Below are 18,744 nucleotides of genomic sequence, written 5' to 3' on the forward strand. Positions count from 1 at the left end.
CCCACCGTTCTGAGTCAAGTTGAATCTTCTGGAACTTGATTGCCACACTGCTTAGGCAGGCGTTGTCTTTGTGTAAGTGCCTTGGAGAGACACACACAGGACCATGTATGTTTCTCCCTCGATGAGAAATCGTGGCACGGGATTGAGAGGAGGAGAGCCTCGCACACTGTCTGCTTTGTGACTGGTGACCTTACGGCTGGTTCACTATCGTGGGAATGAATGAAGGTCTCAGCAGAAGATGGAATAGCATCGTTTCTTTCATGATGTGATGGGAGCTGAGCCGAGCCTGGGTCCTAATCAGTCTCTCTCCTCTCTCTTTCCTATTCAGTGTGTCAGGCCTGTGTCCACTCACCTCATGCTCTCCGCGTGTCTGTAAAGCTTCGCTCTGCGCCAGCCTCAGGAGCACAGCTTCGTCGCCCGAGCCTAGCTACCTGGGTCACCATGGCCATATCGTCGCGCCTCGCCCTGTGGGAGCAGAAGGAAAGTGGTGTTTTGGGGGGATGTGGTCACAGGGCCCGACTGTACCCTGGCAAGAGGGGCCAGGACCTGGGTGACCCAACTCACCCCCCTGCCCTCTCCCACATACCTCAGGCAGGGAATGATGGTCTTCTGTCTCTATGGGCTGCCCAGTCCTTCTGGATCTGCCAACTCCTTCCCATTCCTTAGTAGGAGGCCGGGAATGAGGGTGCCCTATCTATACTCCATGGCAACTTAATGAGAGCTGAGGCATGGGGTTGAGGGGAGGAGAGAGGTGGGCTGTTGGCTGCTGGTCTAATGCTGGGGGGTTTCTGTGGATCTAACTCTGGTCACCACAGAGACCTGGACAAGGGCTCTTACCTAACCTGGCTATCCCTCCATCCCATTCACATTTTCCATAGGGTCCCTTAAGGGTTCCCCGCTCTCTGCTACCCTCCCCTTCTATTCTTTTCTTCCCTTTGCATAGACACTATTATTTTTTTTCCAAAAAGAAAGAAAAAAAAGGATTTTTTTTCTTTCTTTTTTTTTTTTTTTTTTTGTCCATGGTTGTTTCCAGGGACACAGAACCCCAGAGAGGAAAACTGGTGGCACAGGCCATGGCAAAGGGTCTTCCCAGCCTCTGTGTGGTCCCAGCACTAATCTATTATCATACTTCAAGTCCCCAGGAGGCTTCTTTAAGAAGCTGGGAGGTACCACTGAGACAAGCTTGGAGTGTGGTGCACCCTGGGAGTATCCATGTCTTAGGCGGGAAGAATATCTTCTCCTCAAGTTTCTCCAGTGGCCCCTTGGCAGCCAGAAGCACGAGGGCAGGGGAGCCTGGTGTGCGAGCCACCCCTCCTGACGTCTCAGAAGCTGCGATGAGAGGTGGCTTGGGTTCCTCTCAGGAGGAGACTCTCCGGGTTGAAGCTGCCTCTCCCGTGCAACCTCTAATGTCACACTGGTGCATTCTGTCTCCCGACACCGTCTCAGCCTCCTGGCGTCCCTCAGAGCCCTTCAGCTTTTCTCTCATGCTTTTCCCGAGGCTCCTCCAAGGCTGCATCACAGACTGTGCTGGGGAGCCCTGGCCCCGAAGACTCACTCTCACCTCTCTCCTTGCTTCCACACACAGATTCGAGAAGAGGACAAGAGTCCCCCTCCATCCTCTCCACCTCCCTTGTTCTCCGTCATCCCTGGGGGCTTCATCAAGCAGCTGGTTCGAGAGACGGAGAAAGAGTCCAAAGAAGCCAGGAGGAGGAAGGAGGCGGCACTCACCTCCCCGGAAGTAGAGGTGAATGACAGGGTGGGGGTGGGGTGAGGCGGTTTGGGCGGGGCGGGCGGTGTGGGGTGGGGCAGGTGATGGGTGCCTTTCCATTCATACTCGATACTGTCCTGAATCAGTCATTCTATCTTTGTTCTCTCTGTCCTGCCCTATTCTTCCACTTTCTCTGTTGAACTCCTATGTGAGCTGAAAATCCCATCTCCAATTACCCACCTCTGGAGGGTCTACTTTTCTTAACTCCCCCATGGTTGTTTTTCTTGAGACCATGCAGAGCTCATTTGATCACCTGACTTATTCGGCTATGAGTTCCCAAACACCAGCAGTTGCCTCCCGCTCAGCTCTGTGCCACTGAATTAGTTCCTTGTCCCAGGCTGGCCTGGAACATCTACTCCTGCCATTCAGCCTCCTGAGTTATAACCAGCCGTGGTTATAGGGCCACTGGCCTGCCTCAGTTCATTTATGAAAGCGGAAAAGATACTGGCATGTCCCGGCCTCGGTTAGCCTGATGTTGAAGTACCGGCATCCTTCTGGGTCAGCCACCTGAGCTGCTAGTCCCACACACCAGTGTCCTCCAGCTGCAGGTCCCTCAGCCCCTTCCGAGTCTCTGAAACATCCGCCATCCGATAACTGAAGGGTTAATCCCAGGCAGGCTGTAGATCCTGGTCACTTGTTCCACACACTCTCCCTTCTGAATGGTAATGGGCATCGTCAGCCAAAACTGGTCCACAGAAGAACCAGTGTCATCATAGCCCTGATTACGTCTAACCCTTTATATAGAGAGCCCCAAAGCCTGGGCAGGAAACCAAGGCTGGACACTAGGAAGGCAGGCTTGGAGAGCAGTGCATCCTGGGAGTATCCCTGTGATGCCTCTATAGTGCCCCCTTGAGGCAAAGAGAGTAATGGCAGGATTGGGCTGGGAGGACCTGGGGTTATAAAACCAGGTGTTGAACTAGATCCAGAGAGTCATCCTGGCGGCTCCTCCTCCTCCCCTTCCTCCTCCCCTCCTCCCTCTCCCCCTCCTCCTCTTCCCTGGCCCATTTATGCCTCATGTGCTTGCACCTGTTTAGTGACCAGGGCTTCTCTGTGTCAGCAAGCTACTCCACAACTGACTAGAAGCAGCTGTGGGGACAGCAGTTGGCTCTCATGGAAGAGACCGACAGGGTGACTGGGCCCTGTGTCTGCTCCTGTCTGACTTAAGGCGTAAACAGAGACTGGCCACACTTACCAGGAGGGTAGGGAAGAGGTCATGTAAAATGTCCCTGTCTATCACTAATGGTCACTGAGTGATCGTGGGCCTGTTTAAACAGTGCAGTAGTGGGGACGGAAATCACACTTGCTTATCAGAAATCGAGACCAAAGCACAGAGAGGCCAAGATGCTTTCCCCAATGTCACCAAGCCAAGTAGAGACAGAGCCAGATCATGTAACGCTCTCTTTCTGGAGCTGCCTAGGAGGGCGGGGGAGGGGTCGTGAGGTACAGGAAACAGAGTGGACAGGAGGGGTGGAGAGAGGTCATGACTGTTGGTTTTCAGGACCAGCATAAACAAGCATGAGGGTGTAGGGAAGGGGTGGGTGGGCCAGAACTAGGATGCATCCAGTGTGGCCAGAAAGTGAGGCGAGTAGACAGACAGACCCTGAAAAGGCTTGGAGGAACTGAGGGTGTGTTCATGGACTTCCTGTAGACTTGGGGTGGCCACCAATGTCCTGATCAGTTGTAAAAGGATGGCTGGTGGGTGGAAAATGGCTGGGAGGTTGGATGGAGCAGGCAGTCTGTTTGAGAACCTGGATGGCTGGAGTGGAAGCTGTACCCCTTCCCCCACCTCCACCTCTGAGATCCCAGAAGAGCTTTCCATACTCAGCCTGCAAAACTCCACACAGCATGCGTCTGTTATGTAGTGTTATGGAGGGGCCTGAGCTCCCAGAAGATAGGACCGCCCTGCAGCAGCACCCTGCTGGGAATGTGTCTCTCCTGATGATCTCATCAGGAGGGTGGAGGTGTGTCCTAGTCAGGGTTTCTACCCCTGCACAAACATCACAACCAAGAAGCAAGTTGGGAAGGAGAGGGTTAATTCAGCTTACGCTTTCATGTTGCTGTTCATCACCAAAGGAAGTCAGGACTGGAACTCACATAGAGCAGGAACCTGGAGGCAGGAGCTGATGCAGAGGCCATGGAGGGGTGCTGCTTACTGGCTTGCTCCCCTGGCTTGCTCAGCCTGCTTTCTTATAGAACCAGGACCGCCAGCCCAGGGACAATGGGCCCTCCCATCCTTGATCACTAATTGAAAAAATGCTTTACAGCTGGGTCTCATGGAGGCATTGCCTCAAGGGAGACTCCTTTCTCTGTGATAACTCCAGCTTGTGTCAAGTTGACACAGAAAACCAGCTAGTACAAGATGGAAACATAACAAATACATCTACAGCAGCTACTGAAGACTGACTGTGTGCTGGGCCACCATCAGACCTTACACCCACTGTCTTAGTTAGGGTTTCACTGCTGTGAACAGATACCACGACCAAGGTGACTCTTATAAGGACAACATTTGATTGGGGCTGGCTTACAGGTTCAGAGGTTCAGTTCAGTATCAAGGCAGAAGCATGGCAGCACCCAGGCAGGCCTGGTGCAGGAGGAGCTGTAAGATCTACTTCTTCATTCGAAGGAAGCCAGGAACAGATTGGGCATCCTTAGGGGACTAGGAGGAAGATCTCCAAGCCCACCCCCCAGTGACACACTTCCTCCAACAAGGCTACACCTTCTAATAGTGCCACTCCCTAGGACGAGCATATATAAACCATCACACGCACCCTGTTGTTGAGAAGCTGGCTCAGAGAGGATAAGGAGTTTACCCAACACAACACAGTGAAGAGAGGCAAAGGTGGAGTTGAACTCCATTCTCTTGGATTCCTGAGTCTGCCTTCTTTCCCCTGATTCTGTCGATCCTTGGCGTCTGTCTAGGCACTGCCAAGCACAGATCCGGAGGATGTCAGAAGGGCTTGGGTGGTTTTGGGTGGGTGAACCTGGGAATGAATGGCTGCTGGTCAGTTGGGCAGCAGCTAAGTTCATTATGGTTTCTTTCCTAGACCCCAGCAGTTCCCACTAACCAATCCAACAAGACCAACAATGTCCCCAAGCCTGGAAGCCAGAAGACTTCCCAGGACAGCTCATCCACCACCCACGACAGTGCAGACATTCCAGGCAAGCAGCCCCCGGAGCCTGGTGACAAGGACTCCACACCTGTGACCAGCACCAGTGGGGAGAGGCCTCAGGAGTCAGGTCCCGAAGGAACCCCCGCCAAAAGGACACTGCCCTTCAGGAAGGGCGTGAGGAGGGGTGATGTGTTGCTAATGGTGGCCAAGCTGGATCCAGAGTTGGCCAAGGCAGAGCAGAAGATCCAACCTCGTGATGTCTCCACGGACAAGACCCCAGCTCCAGCCAAAGACTCTGGAGGGACAAAGAAAGGGACGACCACAGGGACTTCCTGTGACCCCCAGGCCTCCTTGTCTGAGAAGACCAGGACTAGGGGTGTTGGAGATACAGGTCAAAGCACAAAAGGTGGGAAGTGTCAGGGCACAGAGGGAAAAGGGAGCCGGGACCCCCAGACCAAAGGGCAAAAAGAAGGTGAGTCTCAGAACACAGAGGAGCATGGGACCAGGTCCCAAACTCAGGAGGCAGGAAACAAGGGGCAGCAGGGAACAGCAGAGAAAGAAGGAGGGGGCCCCCCAAAGAAGATGGAAAAAGAGGATGGGCCGAAGGTTGCGGAAGCTGAAGTGAGACCTTTGGAGCCCCCAGTCCCCCTAAGGAAGTGGGGAAGTTCCTTGGGTCGGAGAAGCAAGTGGGACAGTCCTCTGAGCAAGAACAGAGTAACAGAATCCCGTCGTAAGGATGAGAAGACAGAGGACAAGCAAAGCCCTAAGGAAGAGAAGATGGAGGACAAGCAGAGCCTAGCGGTAGACAGGAGCTGTGGGCAGCCAGCAGAGCCCACGGGGCAGCAGCCCGAGTCTCCGGCGAAGATGGGAAAGGTTGGGAGACCTCAGAAGAAGCTGGTGACACCAGAGACAACCCGGGAGCTCCCTGAGGTGGCAGCGGAGACTCAGAGTCCCGAAGAAAGCTGCAAGGCCCCGGATGGGATAGCTACAGAGGGGACCTCAGTAGAGGCTGCAAAGAGGGAGGGTCAGCCGGAGAGTAGGATGCAGGGAGCCGAGGAGCCCCGTGTGCGCATGGAGGAAGTGGACGTCACGGAGCCTCAGGCAGAAGGTCGCAGAGAGTCTGTACCTGAGACTGGCATGGAAAGGCCTTCTATGCAGAAGCCTATGGAAGAGAAGCAGATCCTGCAAGACCCAGACAGAGGGGGCCAGAGTGGAGACTCCGACCAGGTAATGGGGCTGTAGACTGTGGAGCCTAAGGGATGGGAAGGACCTACAGGAGGCCACAGGGTGGGCAGAGGGCTAGTCAGAGCCCAGCATTCCTCCAGAGAGTACTCCTTGAAGAGCTAGGCCCCTAGGCTCCACGCGGCCCCTCCCCAGGCTAGACGTCTTCCCTGGTCTCCTCCTAATACTACTTAGTGGTTACCGGGTCCCTTGTTACCCACAATTCTCTGCAATGGCACCGCGTGTAGATTCTTGGGCCGTGCCCTGGCAGCTCTGTGAAAGCGAAAGCTCCTGTGGGAGCAATCAGCGGTCCCTACATCAAACCTGGGGCTGGTAATTTTTGCTGGTTAGGCGACATTCTTTTTGCTCCTAGGCTTTTGAGGATAGATGGTACGAGGCACAGAAAGTTTGGCTGGTACAGAAGGACGGGTTCACGCTTGGTAAGTGGGCTCAGGCTGGCCTGGGTGGGGGGTCCCCACCCGTTTCTCTTGTCTCTCCTGCCGTCAGTCCTCAGCCAGTTTTATTTCACTCTCAAGACAAGGAGATAGGGGAGAAACCGAGATGAGGGTGGGGTACCTGTATCTCCCAGTGGGCAGAGAGTCCCCATCCCAGGTCCACTCTTGCTGACCAGTTGAGGCTGAAGGATGTGCTCTGAGAAGTGATTCTGCGTTCCACTCGTACTGTCTGTCTATTATCATCCTGATCTGAACTCGTGTGGGACAGGTCGGTGGACCTCACCCTCTGAGGGGACTGCTTAGTGCTAGCCTTTGTCTCTAAGGGCTTGGGGCAGCGGTTCTCAGCCTCCCTAATGCTGAGACCCTTTAACAACATTCCTCGTGTCCTGGTGACCCCCAGCCATAAAGTTATTTTCAATGGTACTTCATAACTGTAATTTTGCTACAGTTATGAATCGTACCATGAATATCTGTGTTTTCCGATGGTCTTATTTGACCCTAAAGGGGTCATGACCCACATGAGAACCACTGGCTTGGGGCATGACAGTTAAGGTTCTTTATGTTAACAGAACCCCAATAGAACCTTTCGGTCTCTCCCCAAGTTCAATCTCCAGCTTCCTGGCCTGGCTCAAAGACTCTTCCCTCCCCTCCCTTCCTCTGCCTTCCTCTCCTTTCCTTTCCTCTCTCTTCCCTTCCCCTCCTATCCCCTGACATCCTCTCTCTTCCTCTCTCCTCTCTTCCCTTCCCTTCCCCTGTCATCCTCTCCCCTCCCTTCCCCTCCCCTGACCTTCTACCCCCTTTCCTTTCCTCTCCTATCTCTGGCTGCCCACACAGCAACGGTGCTTAAACCAGACGAGGGGACAGCTGACCTGCCCGCTGGAAGGGTACGGCTCTGCATCGATGCAGACAGGACTGTCACCGAAGTGGACGAGGAGCAGGTCCACCGGGTGAGCAGCCCCTCCTCCCCACTGCCGCTCTGTCCCCTCTGCCCCCCCCTATAGATCCATGCAGGAGAGGTTGTGGGAAACGCCCATGGTGCTCATGGCTCTGCTGGTGGGACTCCATCACGGGATTGTTCACTGCATCTTTGGTCCCTTTGTGAAGACAAGCCTACTGGCTCCTGCAGCCATGGTTCTGACTGATCCAAGCAGGAGATTACCTTTCATTTTGTGAAAATTGTTCCATAGACATGTTTCCATTTTCACCCTGGATGCCAGGGAGCTCAGCTACCTGGACAGGTTGTCACTGAAGCATACGTTCCAATGGTGCACAGTTTGGGAGTCGACTTTTCTCTTAGGGGTTTGCCCAGTGAACTTTGATAAGGGAGGTGGTTGGCCAATGGCTTCCACCCCTGGATGTCACAGGGCCTGTCTAGAGTAGGAAGAGAGATGTACCCATAGGAAGAGGCATGTACCTGTAGGAAGCCGGTACATGATACACTCGGGTGCGTTGGTCTTCGTCACATGCCCCTTTACATGACGAGACCGAGCAGTGTGCGGGCACATGTATGCCTGAGGGTGTGTATGCAGGCATGTGTGCATGCACATATCTGCACAGGTGGTGGTGCTGGTGGGGTAGGGGTTAAGGAATCCGGGGGAGATCCTTTGTGATGTCTTTAGGCCAACCCCTCTGAGCTGGACCAGGCTGAGGACCTGGCTTCTCTGGTCAGCGTCAACGAATCCAGCGTCCTGAACACGCTTCTGAAACGCTACCAGGCTCAGCTGCCACACACCTGCTCGGGGCCTGATCTGATCGCCCTGCAGCCCCAGACGACCACAGTGCCCTCTTCAGGGAAGGTGAGGTGGGACCATGCTCGGGGGGCGGAGATGGGTGGAAGGCTCCTTGCCTGGGTAGTGTAGAAGAGAGTATCAGCACCATGGAAACCCTCAGCTCTGCTCAAGATGAGAATAGGGGACTTAGCAGGCACAGAGGACCACGTGATCCCCGGTTCCTAGAGGGCGACGGTGAGCTCTTGTCCAAAGCCGAGGTGTGACACTTTAAATGAGCGATGGACACTGAAGCAGAGGAGCTGGGGCAAAGGCCAGGCTGTGGCTCCTCTGAGCTCCTAACATGTGCTGTATCCTCTGATGTCTCATACATCCACCTCCATGTGGAGACAGAAGCTCTGTTTACCCTGATGTTTATTATCCATTGAATGGAGAAAAGGCTATTTTTGTTTGGGATTAGTAATGAAACCGAATGTTCATGGCGCCACCTGGTGGAGGATCATGGGCTACACCGATTTCCTCGGAGCCTGTCCCTGGCAGCTGTTCACTGCTGACTGGTGGGCTCTGAGGAAACCCTGCTGCCCCATGGGAGAGAAGACAGGCCACAGATGGTAAATAGCCCATGGTGGCCGGAGTGGACTGGACACCTGTGGACAAGGATGGGACTGGAAGAAGCCAGTGGGAGAGGGGCATGTGTCGTAGGTCCTGGGTGAGACTTGTATACAGACAGACTTACAGGAACCCTGGGTTGCAAACAGGCAGACAGGGGCATGGAACAAACTGCAGACAGATGGACAGGTGCTCCCTAGCTGTGGCCCTCATCTGTCACACAGGCCCGTGAAGCCACACTGTGTTCACTGCAGACCCATGGTGTAATGTCCACTCTGGGTCTCTCTTCTCAGACTGGGCATTGTAGATTAGCCAAAGGCACTTGCAAACACAGGCACAGGGAGGGCGCTGAGTGGCACTGCCCTGGATCTCCCTGTGAGGGGCACTGGGCTTCATTTTCTTCCCTCCCGCAGCCTTCCTGTCTCTCAAGTTTCATATGGAACCATCTTGGTCCAGGTCCTTCTGGAGATGGTACAGCTGTGCACTCTGCAAGAGCTCCAAGCCATTGCTTGTAGGCCTGTGGGTATCAGGCCTGCAGCATCCGTTTTCTTCACAGTGGGGGCCAGGAACTGAAGTGTCCTCATGAACACGAGTCTTCAGGGTAACTGCAGCTCCAGGCTGAGACTCTAGGATTTTTGGATGCCCCCAGGCTCTGAGCTGCATCTCGTAGGGCAGGCCTTGTCCCATGGCTCCTGCTTTAAGAACTTATCTAGTGCTGGTTCCAAGTGGTTGAGGATAAAAGGCTCAAGGTGGGGTCAGGCTCAGGCTCCAGTCCTGGCTTGCCCAAACTACAGGTCTGAGCGATGAGGAGGGCCTTCTGGGCATGTGTCCTGGTTCCTCTAAGTCTCAGGGAGAAAAGGCAAGGGTAGACTGAAGCCCCACGGTCACTATGTGGCCTGGGGGCATTGGGCTTCCAGCCCTGTTCCTTCTAGGATTCCCACAGACCTGGGCCTCCTTGGCCTCTCCTGTCTGCAAAGGTGTTTCCGTGTAGACTCTGTCAAGGTCACCTGACACAACCAGGGCTGCTTGAACAACCTCCTTCTCCTTGACCCTGGGCAGCCTGGAGGAGCTGCTCACCCCTTGCCGGGCTCCAGGGTCACTCTTGTCTTCCCCTGGTCCTTGAGCAACCAGGCTCCTCTGGGACTTTGGGAAAGTTTTATACACCCTCCCTTTATCCCTCCTCTCTCCCTCCTTCCCCCACTGTATGTGTGTGTGTGTGTATCTGTCTGCCTGTCTGTCTGTCTTGGTGTTAGGAGTATTGGAGATGGAACCCAGATACTAGGGTCCCTCACATACTAGGCAAGCACCATACCACGGAGTCGCACCCAGGCCCTCTTTTAAAAATCTGAGACGGTCTCACTGGCTTGCCCACACTGTCTATGAACCCTTCTATAGCCCAGGCACGCCCCGAGTTTGCAATTCTCCTGCCTCAGCCCCCATAGACGCTGCAGTCACAGACTTATATCTCCACATCCAGCTCTTTGTCTCTTTAAAACCCGGATTTGATGAAGCCCAACATGTACCCAGTTCGATCCGGACCCTTCCCTGTGATTGTGAGGTGCTTGTCATGGCCCTGCACAGGATAGCCATGGCCATCACTTAGAGAGGGCTCTGTGCTCTCTCTCTCTCTTTTTGATTGCTCTTGACCACTGAGCTTTCCCCCCAGAACTCCTAGATATGCTTTCTCTTATGTTCAGTATGACCTGTGATGCAAGCGTCTTTGTGGCCACATCTTCCTTTCTCATGGCCGTGTAATGTGTTTCTGTGGAGGAAGCTCCAGCTGGCACAGGGTAGTGATGTCATCAGGCCACACCAGCTTGCATTGTCTGAGGGTCTTATGCCGCGTCTTCATCAGAACCCAGCAGTGGGTGCTCACAGTTTCTTGACCAGGGAGACGGCTCAGTTCGTTTCCCTGGCAGACATCACTAATTGATAGACATTTCTGGTTTCCCTGCTCAGTATTACTAATCAATTGTGCCAGTTTTCCCAGCTACTTCATTGCAGGTGAATCGTACCCAGTGATTTAACTAACAGGTGGAATGAACCCTTTCCTTCTGGTTGAGCCTTTAATGATCATATCCGTTGCTCAGGGCTCCCGGTGAGCCAACTATGGATGACACTTCGCAGGCTGGCAGGGAGGCATGACCACCTGTCATCTTGTGGCAGGTACCCCGAGGCCGCCAGGATGGCTTGCCTGCCCATGTAACATCCTTGGCCCAGCGTGCATACTGGGCACTGCTGAGCCAGCGGAGAGACCAGAGCATTGTGGCACTGGGCCGGAGTGGAGCCGGAAAGACCACCTGCTGTGAGCAGGTTCTGGAGCACCTGGTGGGCATGGCAGGCAGCGTGGACGGCAGGGTGTCAGGTATGGTGGCCCATGGGTGACAGCTGGATGGGAACAGGGAGGGGAGATGTGGGGCTCCTTTTTTACTTTACTGTCCGGCTGCCATTCACTAAACAAGGGTCCTGTGTTGGCTACTGACCCAGGAAGCTGCTGCCAGGATAACAATGCATCCCTCTCATGACATTGGTGGCTATCTCGGTGGTCACACAGTGGGACAATTAGAAGCAGGAGCTTGGCTGCCACCTGCTGGGAGCCATCGTGTAAGACAGATTGAGGGATTTTTTTTTTGAGGGGGGTTGAGTGTGTGTTTTTGAGCAGCACACAGCCTACTCCACTGTACAGAGGGTCCAAGAAGCAAAGAAAAAAGCAGAACTGAGAGCTAGAGGGGAGATGAAGCTGCAGAAGGCCAGGACGCTCTAGAGAGTGCTGCTGTGGGGAGAGGCGGGGCAAGAACGCAGGAGGGGTGCAGTGGGCCTTATCAGTACGAATAATGACAACAGGGGTCATAGCCATCAGTGTGGCCGTCTCCAGGGACCCTGTGCCGGGCTCTTCTCCAACCACAAAAGCTCTGTGATTTGAACAGGAGAGGGGGTAGCTATTATGATTTGAGATTTATAGATAAAGGCACTGAAAACCAGAGAGGTTAACTAGGGTTCTCAGTAACACTCCAATGTCTCCACAGAACCTTCATAGATGTTACTCTGCTCCTCCTCCTCCTTCTCCTCCACTTCCCCCACCCCCTCACACGCACATACACACATATGCGCACACACATATTTATCTAGAAAGCACACACGTGCACGTGTGCGTGCATTCATGTATACTCTAGATAAACATCATTTCTTACTCCCTCCAAGAATGGAGTCCGTTCATCCTGGGGACACTGCCCGCCGGAACCCACACGGCGCTGCACTAGATGGCACTGGGCTATACCACCATGGCAGCGTATAGGTGTATTCCAAACACTGAATATTGTTGAGTTGGTCAAACTTTCAGAGCTATGCCAGAAACAGGGAGGGGTCTCCTGAAGCATGAAGAAGATGAACAATTTATCTCTCTGTTGGGCACTTTGCAAAAGGCAGAACCCCCCCATCCCTACCTGGGCTTCTCTTAAATGCTGTGCCTGCTGCCCCACCTTCTGTGATCACTCTAGCACTTAGCTTACTGAGGTGAGGATAAGGGTGGGGCTGGCCTAGACTCTCTCACAGACGGGTTCTGCTGTTTACGTGAATGTGGGAGACAGGATGAAATGTACCCAGGTGTCTGGTATAGCACACAGGGCTTGAGGGCACTCAGAGAATACCTTCGGGAAGATCCCAGGACTTTCAGGCCCTCAGGTGGCCCTCCAGTGCTGACAAGGTATCAGGAGGATACTCCACCTCCACCCCTCCCCGCCCCCAGTCACTCAGATTGCCTCTATCCTACCCATGACTTTAAAACTCAGGGCTGAGGCAGCTGCTGGGACTCACACTGTAGTTCAGAGATCCCATCGCAAGGACAGAAGACCAGCATGGGTCTCCAGAAAGGTGGCCCTGCTTAAGGCACAAGTGACACCTCCCCTCTGTCTCCTGGCAGTGGAGAAGCTCCGAGCCACCTTCACTGTCCTCCGGGCCTTTGGCTGTGTGTCCACTGGCCACAGCCGTAGGGCCACCCGCTTTGCCATGGTGATGTCGTTGGACTTCAATGCCACCGGCCGAGTCACAGCCGCTCAGCTCCAGGTGAGGCCTGGGGATGGGCCCAGGCTCTTTAAGGTGTGGCGTCTCTGGCCTGCACCCACATTTCCAGTCAGGACCCTGGGGTGACAAGCGAGTTGACACCCTGGAATGTTGGAAGCAGCTAGCATGGTGTGGCTCTGGGGTGGGGGTTCAAAGCAATAGGAGCAGAACCCAGATGCTTATTGAAGTGTAACAGACCCACAGAGAATCTTTTCCCCTTGTGACCACACAGCACCTGGCAACAGCCCACATCAGGGATATCTGGCTCCTTAGCATCAACGGAGGCCTTTGCTCTCCCCACCCCCGACCCCTGTAGGCTTCAGGGAGGAAGTCCCTCTGGCCTTTCCTGGGAGCTGGAAGATCCCATGGCTTGGCTGATTGTGGGGCTTTGGACCCTGGGTACTGGCAAGGTCACCCTTTAGTGAGGTCTCAGAGAGTGTTGGGGTAGGACAGCCTGGTAGGGCCTTTGGGAACCAAGTGTGGGCAGCAGGACCAGAGATGACACTGCCCAACTCCCCCCTCACTCACAGTCGATGCTTCTGGAGAACAGCCGTGTGGCCCGGCAGCCCCAAGGGGAAGGGAACTTTGAAGTTTTCTCTCAACTGCTGGCTGGACTGGATGTAGATCTCAGGTGAGTATGTGGGTCAGGCTGGGTCTGCTGAGGCAGGGGGATGAAGAAAGCTCAGTGGGAAGCTTTACCCAGAGCTGAGAGGCTGGGATACCTCATGACCAGGTCTCTGATATCAGTTGTCAGGGCTCTGCACTGGGGCTCAGTTACATTTCATCTACTCTGAACTCCAGTCCCTCTCTCACGGTGTGAGGTTGGAGCATGGAGTCATTAGGAAGGGAGGCCTGTGTCCTGGGGCAGCCAGGAGGTGTAGCGTGTTTGACCCTGCAGTGGGACGCCTCCTGCTATGTGTGGTTTGGGCTGGAGTAGACCACCCACCCCCACTTCCACAATCCTCTCTTCCAGGACGGAACTGAACCTGCACCAGATGGCAGAGAGCAGTGCCTTCGGCATGGGCCTGTGGTCCAAGGTAAGTGGCCTGCTTCCAGGGCACACTGCTGTCCCAGGGCCAGGGAGGCAGGTGATGGAGAGTCCCGTGACCTACTGTCTCCTTTTGCTCGGGTCTGTATTTGGCAATGGTGGTCATGCGGGGGCAGCAGCCCTAGCAGAGTAGCTGGACCCCTTGGTAAGGTCCGGGCTGGTTTAGGAAGTGAGACTTGTTCCTGACCAAGAAAGGATGTGGTAGGAGAGAGTGAGGTGAGATCTGAGAGCTTAGCATGGTTCTGCCTGAGTCTGTCAGTAGGGGGCGCTCTGGAGGCTGATGGAGAAAGGTGGGCACCCTCTGCTGGTTGCTGTTTATAGTCGTAAACAGAGGTGGGGCAGGATGGGGTGAGGAGGATAGGGTGGAGGATGGGGGGTGGGAAGGATTGGTGGGAGAAGGAAGGACCCTGAAGGTTGGGTGCTCCAGGGTTCCCTGAAAGGAAGCCACCATTCACTTGCTGGCTTTTAGTTTTGTTCATTTCCAATGCTGCTTTCTTGGCTTCCTTTGCTCTCATTCACTGTGATGATGCTGGGGTTAAAGGTCAGGACCCTTGCACCCATCTGAGGCTTCACTGTAGTGAGGAAGACAGGCATGAAAATTAATGCAGCTACACGAGAGAATATGTAGGAAGAAGTGTGGCTGTGAGTACCAGAGAGTGACTTAAAGAGATGTTTGGCCTGAGTCAGGGAAGGCTTTGTCGTAACTAGGGGACACTAGGCTGGGCTGACATTGGGTTTTGAAGGATGAGTAGGAGTTTGCAAGGTAGAGAGAGGACGAACCAGATAAAGGTACGGACAACAGAAGAGCATTGCAGGCCAGTGGCCTCTGAGCGTAGCCGCATGGATTCTCAACGAGACACTTGAAAATTAAATCCGGGAGTGCAATGAGAAAGATCACCCATCGTGAGAAACTGTCTTCATGCGGGCATGGTTCAGTGCATGTGAATCAATAAATAGGGATACATCCCATAAATGGAATCGAGGTCACAGGTCACAGGATCCTCTCCATGGATACGGAAAGGGCTTTAGAGAAAATCCAACATCCCTTCATGACAGGCTGCAGTAGAAGCCTGTCTCGGTGGCACTGTGAGGTTAGAGCTGTGGGTTAGAGCCCATGACCCCGCTGAGCGTGAAAACCCAAAGCCTTCCCCCAAGGTGTCCCCTCTCCACCCCACTCTTCACAGGAGAACGAGATAGAAGCTGACAGAAGGGGACTGCAGGAGAGGGGGAGTCGGTGTATCATTGTTTGCAGTCACATGATTCTGTGACCCATAGGATCCCACCAGAAATTTCAGAGTGGGCAGACACCCTCAGCAGAGAGGCAGGACACAAACCTCAAACATACACACACACACATACACACACACACACACACACACACACACACACACACACACACACACACACACACACACACACACACGGCAGAGCCCTCTTGTGAGCCAATGGCAAATGTCTGAGAAAGAAATGAAGGTCTCAGTCCCGTTCACCACAGCAAACACCTCGCAATAAATGTAACCCGGGAGATGAGAGCCCTTGGCAGCGTGACGGTAAGGAAGAGATCGAAGAAGTCACTAGAAGATGGAAAGACCTCCCACGCTGAGGGATGGGCAGATTAATGTTATAAGCGGCTGCTGTACAGAGGCCACCTACAGACTCGACGAATCCACCCAGGTTCCAATGCCATTCCTCGCGGACAGAGAGACAACCCTGAACCTCACGCAGAAGCAGACGAGACCCCGGGTAGGCAAGTGAACCTGAGCAAAACCGTGGGAGGTGCCACACGCCTGATGTGTAATCTGCAGAGTCAAGAGTAATGAAAACAACATGGGACAGTCGTGATGATCAACGGGTAGTCACATACTCAGATCTGAGCCTGTGTACCCACAACGGAAAATACACACAATGGGGAAGAGACATCATCTGGGAAAACTGGGTTGTCCATGTACAGGACGAAGCCCCCACTCCTCACCCCTAAAACGCCAACTTCAGATGCACCCCAGACTGTGGTGTGATGGTAAGGCTTGACCTCTAGAGCCGCTGAAGGAAAACACTCAGTAGGACTCCAGTCACCCAGGGAACAAGACCAACACTGGCGAAGGGGACCCCGTGGAAGGGACACAAACAGAAACAAACAATCAAGCAAACCACAACAACAAAAGCCCCACAAAACATGTCTAGCAGAGGACACAAAAGAAAAACATAGCTTACAGGGTGTTAAGAGCTGGCAGAGGATTGTCTAGAATTTGTATCTAGAATACATAAAGAACTCCAAAAGCGAGAAATCAAAACACACATCAACAATGAACGAATAAAATGAACACACACACTGCTCAGAAGGCAAAACACAAAAGGCCCACTCAGAACAGCAGTGGTCAAAACAAAACAAAACAAAACCCATAAATGCCGGCGGGAACATGCTATAGTGGGAGAGAGTGTGAATGGGTCCAGTCACCCCAGAAGCCAGAGTGGAGGCTCCTTAGGAAACTGAAGTCCACGTGACCCCAGGGGCCATGACAGTGTTGGTGTCTCTATATGAAGATGTTCTGAGCTGGCCAGCTTTCTCTGTCCCACTGTGCACTGGCTCTGCCAGGTGTAGCCTGAGGCTCCATGAAGTGCAATGCTGTGCTCTGAACTTCTCAGACAGCCATCCCAAGGGAAGACATCTACCAGTGGTGAGTGTGTGTGTGTGTGTGTGTGTGTGTGTGTGTGTGTGTGTGTGAGTCACACAGTCTCAAACGCTTTAAAGCTAGTGACAGATGTCAGACAAAGAGCAAGCTTTCAGGTCAGATATCTTTAACTCAGCATTGGCTTTGGAAGCCTCCCACAGGAGTGAGTATAGTGTTAGCTTGTTCTTTTTCCTTGCTGTGTAGTACTCCCGCCCTGGGCTCTAGACCCACTGCCTCCTGTGTAGCCTTTCTTCTTCTGCTTCTCTGTTTTCTTGGGGGCGTTGTATTCACTCATCTGACTTATTTCTGGTTTCATAGTTATTTTTTACCCAAGAGCAGATCGGTCAGGGCATTATTCGGAGTTGCTTAGAGAACAACGGGCTCTCTAACCGTCACCCTGAGCCTCCTCTCACTTGGCAGGAGTATCTCTCCTTGTTCATTCACATTCTCTGTTTCCTAAGAGACGTGGGTTGCAGGAGAGAGAAAGGGGTCTCCCCTCCCCTCTCATAAAAGCTAAGTGCTTCAGTGATGGGCTATACCTGTTATTCAAAATCCAGTGCTCCTTGGCTGCTGACACTGGGATCCAGGATAATCTCACCATCTGTCCTCTGAGCGTCCTCTCCTGCTCCCTTGGAATCTCATAAATAACGGAGCCTTTGTTGGGTGGCGCCTTCCTCCCCCCCTTGTCTGCTGTGGTGGAGCGGCTGCGGTTGCTAGGCTCAGCTCCTGGTTGCTAGGGACTTGGTGGTTCTGTGGTGGCCCAGAAATATGACAGAGAGGTGGGACATGCTTCTGCTGTTAATTGAAACGCTTCCAAGGCGAATCTCTCAATGTCACCACCTGCTTTGATGTTGTTCCAATTGGCTGAGGAGCCTCTCCAGTGTCTCAGTTATCTGAGGCGGCTGGAGTTGAAAAGAATCAGCGTGGGCGGGAATCGGGGAAGCCGCCTGCCTTCCCTGCAGTCAATTTGCTGTGTGACCTTTGGCCTATGCCGTGCCCTCTCTGGGCACGAAACTCTACAGAATTCAAGGACCTGTCAGCTCTAACAGGCTCTCCTGCCCTGTGTCACCCAGATTCTCTACTTGGACCAGGTACAAATTGGTCTCTCATTATGTGCTGTGGCAGGTTATTGACAAAAGGGCTCCCGTTCCCGCCTCACTTTCTCTGCCTTCCAGGTTTCTGGGCAGTGTGTCCTCAGCCAGATGGCTCATACATAGAACTTCCAAATTAATTTTAATATTCAGACAAATATAATTAGAACTATAAATCTGAAAAATAAAGAGGAAAAAAATGACACTTGAAGCTCAGTAACTCACGAACCTACCATTGGGCCATTCTTTTTCTGCTTCAAATTCTCCGGAAACTTCCCTTTGTCCCACAGAAGGTGCCAAGCAAGCCCCATGTTGGCTCCTGAGGTATATCTTGGGGTGTGGTGGCCAATGGTGGCCTTCTGAAGTGAGTCTGGCTTGCTGTGGGATCTTGACTGATTAGTGATGTCGGCTGTGGGTTCAGAAATCTAAGTGGGTCCATGTGTCAGTCCTTAACCATCGTGACGGGAAACGGTTGCTCCTTAGGCTGACCGTTGACTGTCTCGGGCCTGCCTGGCCTGCCTTCCTCCTTACCTCTCTCATGTGTGACCTCTGCTGGTCAGTCACACTCGCCCCCATGTGGGGCCCTCTGCCCCATATACATGATCAGTTTCCACATTAACTTTTATAAAGATTTATTTATGTCTTTGAGTGCACTGTAGCTGTCTTCAGACACATCCGAAGGGGCCATCGGATCCCATTACAGATGGTTGTGAGCCACCATGTGGTTGCTTGGAATTGAACTCAGGACCTTTGGGAGAGCAGTCAGTGTTCTTAACCGTTGAGCCATCTCTCCAGCCCCCACCCCCCCAATCTACCTTTTAAGCTCTCGCCCCAGGTTCTGCTCCTCCTCTGTGATCTCCTGTGTCCCACTTAGACCTGGGATCCGCCATACAGCCTGTTCTCATGCCCACTGCTTTTATGTTCCCATCTCTTCTGCCTCGAGAGGCTCCAGGGTTGTGCTCCTGCTCCCTTATCTTGGCATCCAGA

General features: G+C 53.4%; 1 protein-coding gene across 1 annotated transcript in view; it reads left to right on the top strand.

Annotated features, from left to right (window-relative positions):
* The first annotated feature begins 441 nt into the window (after nt 1-441).
* The window catches only part of Myo18b (myosin XVIIIB), a 194,338-nt gene continuing 176,035 nt past the window's right edge, over nt 442-18,744 (top strand). The window contains exons 1-10 of the mRNA XM_032886778.1: nt 442-489; nt 1,586-1,744; nt 4,813-6,105; nt 6,473-6,539; nt 7,389-7,501; nt 8,174-8,350; nt 11,057-11,255; nt 12,810-12,952; nt 13,480-13,580; nt 13,923-13,986. Of these exons, the coding sequence (XP_032742669.1) occupies nt 442-489; nt 1,586-1,744; nt 4,813-6,105; nt 6,473-6,539; nt 7,389-7,501; nt 8,174-8,350; nt 11,057-11,255; nt 12,810-12,952; nt 13,480-13,580; nt 13,923-13,986 (2,364 nt within the window). The remainder of the gene's footprint in view (nt 490-1,585; nt 1,745-4,812; nt 6,106-6,472; nt 6,540-7,388; nt 7,502-8,173; nt 8,351-11,056; nt 11,256-12,809; nt 12,953-13,479; nt 13,581-13,922; nt 13,987-18,744) is intronic.

Source organism: Rattus rattus, chromosome 16 (assembly GCF_011064425.1).
Source record: "Rattus rattus isolate New Zealand chromosome 16, Rrattus_CSIRO_v1, whole genome shotgun sequence".
NCBI lineage: Eukaryota > Metazoa > Chordata > Mammalia > Rodentia > Muridae > Rattus > Rattus rattus.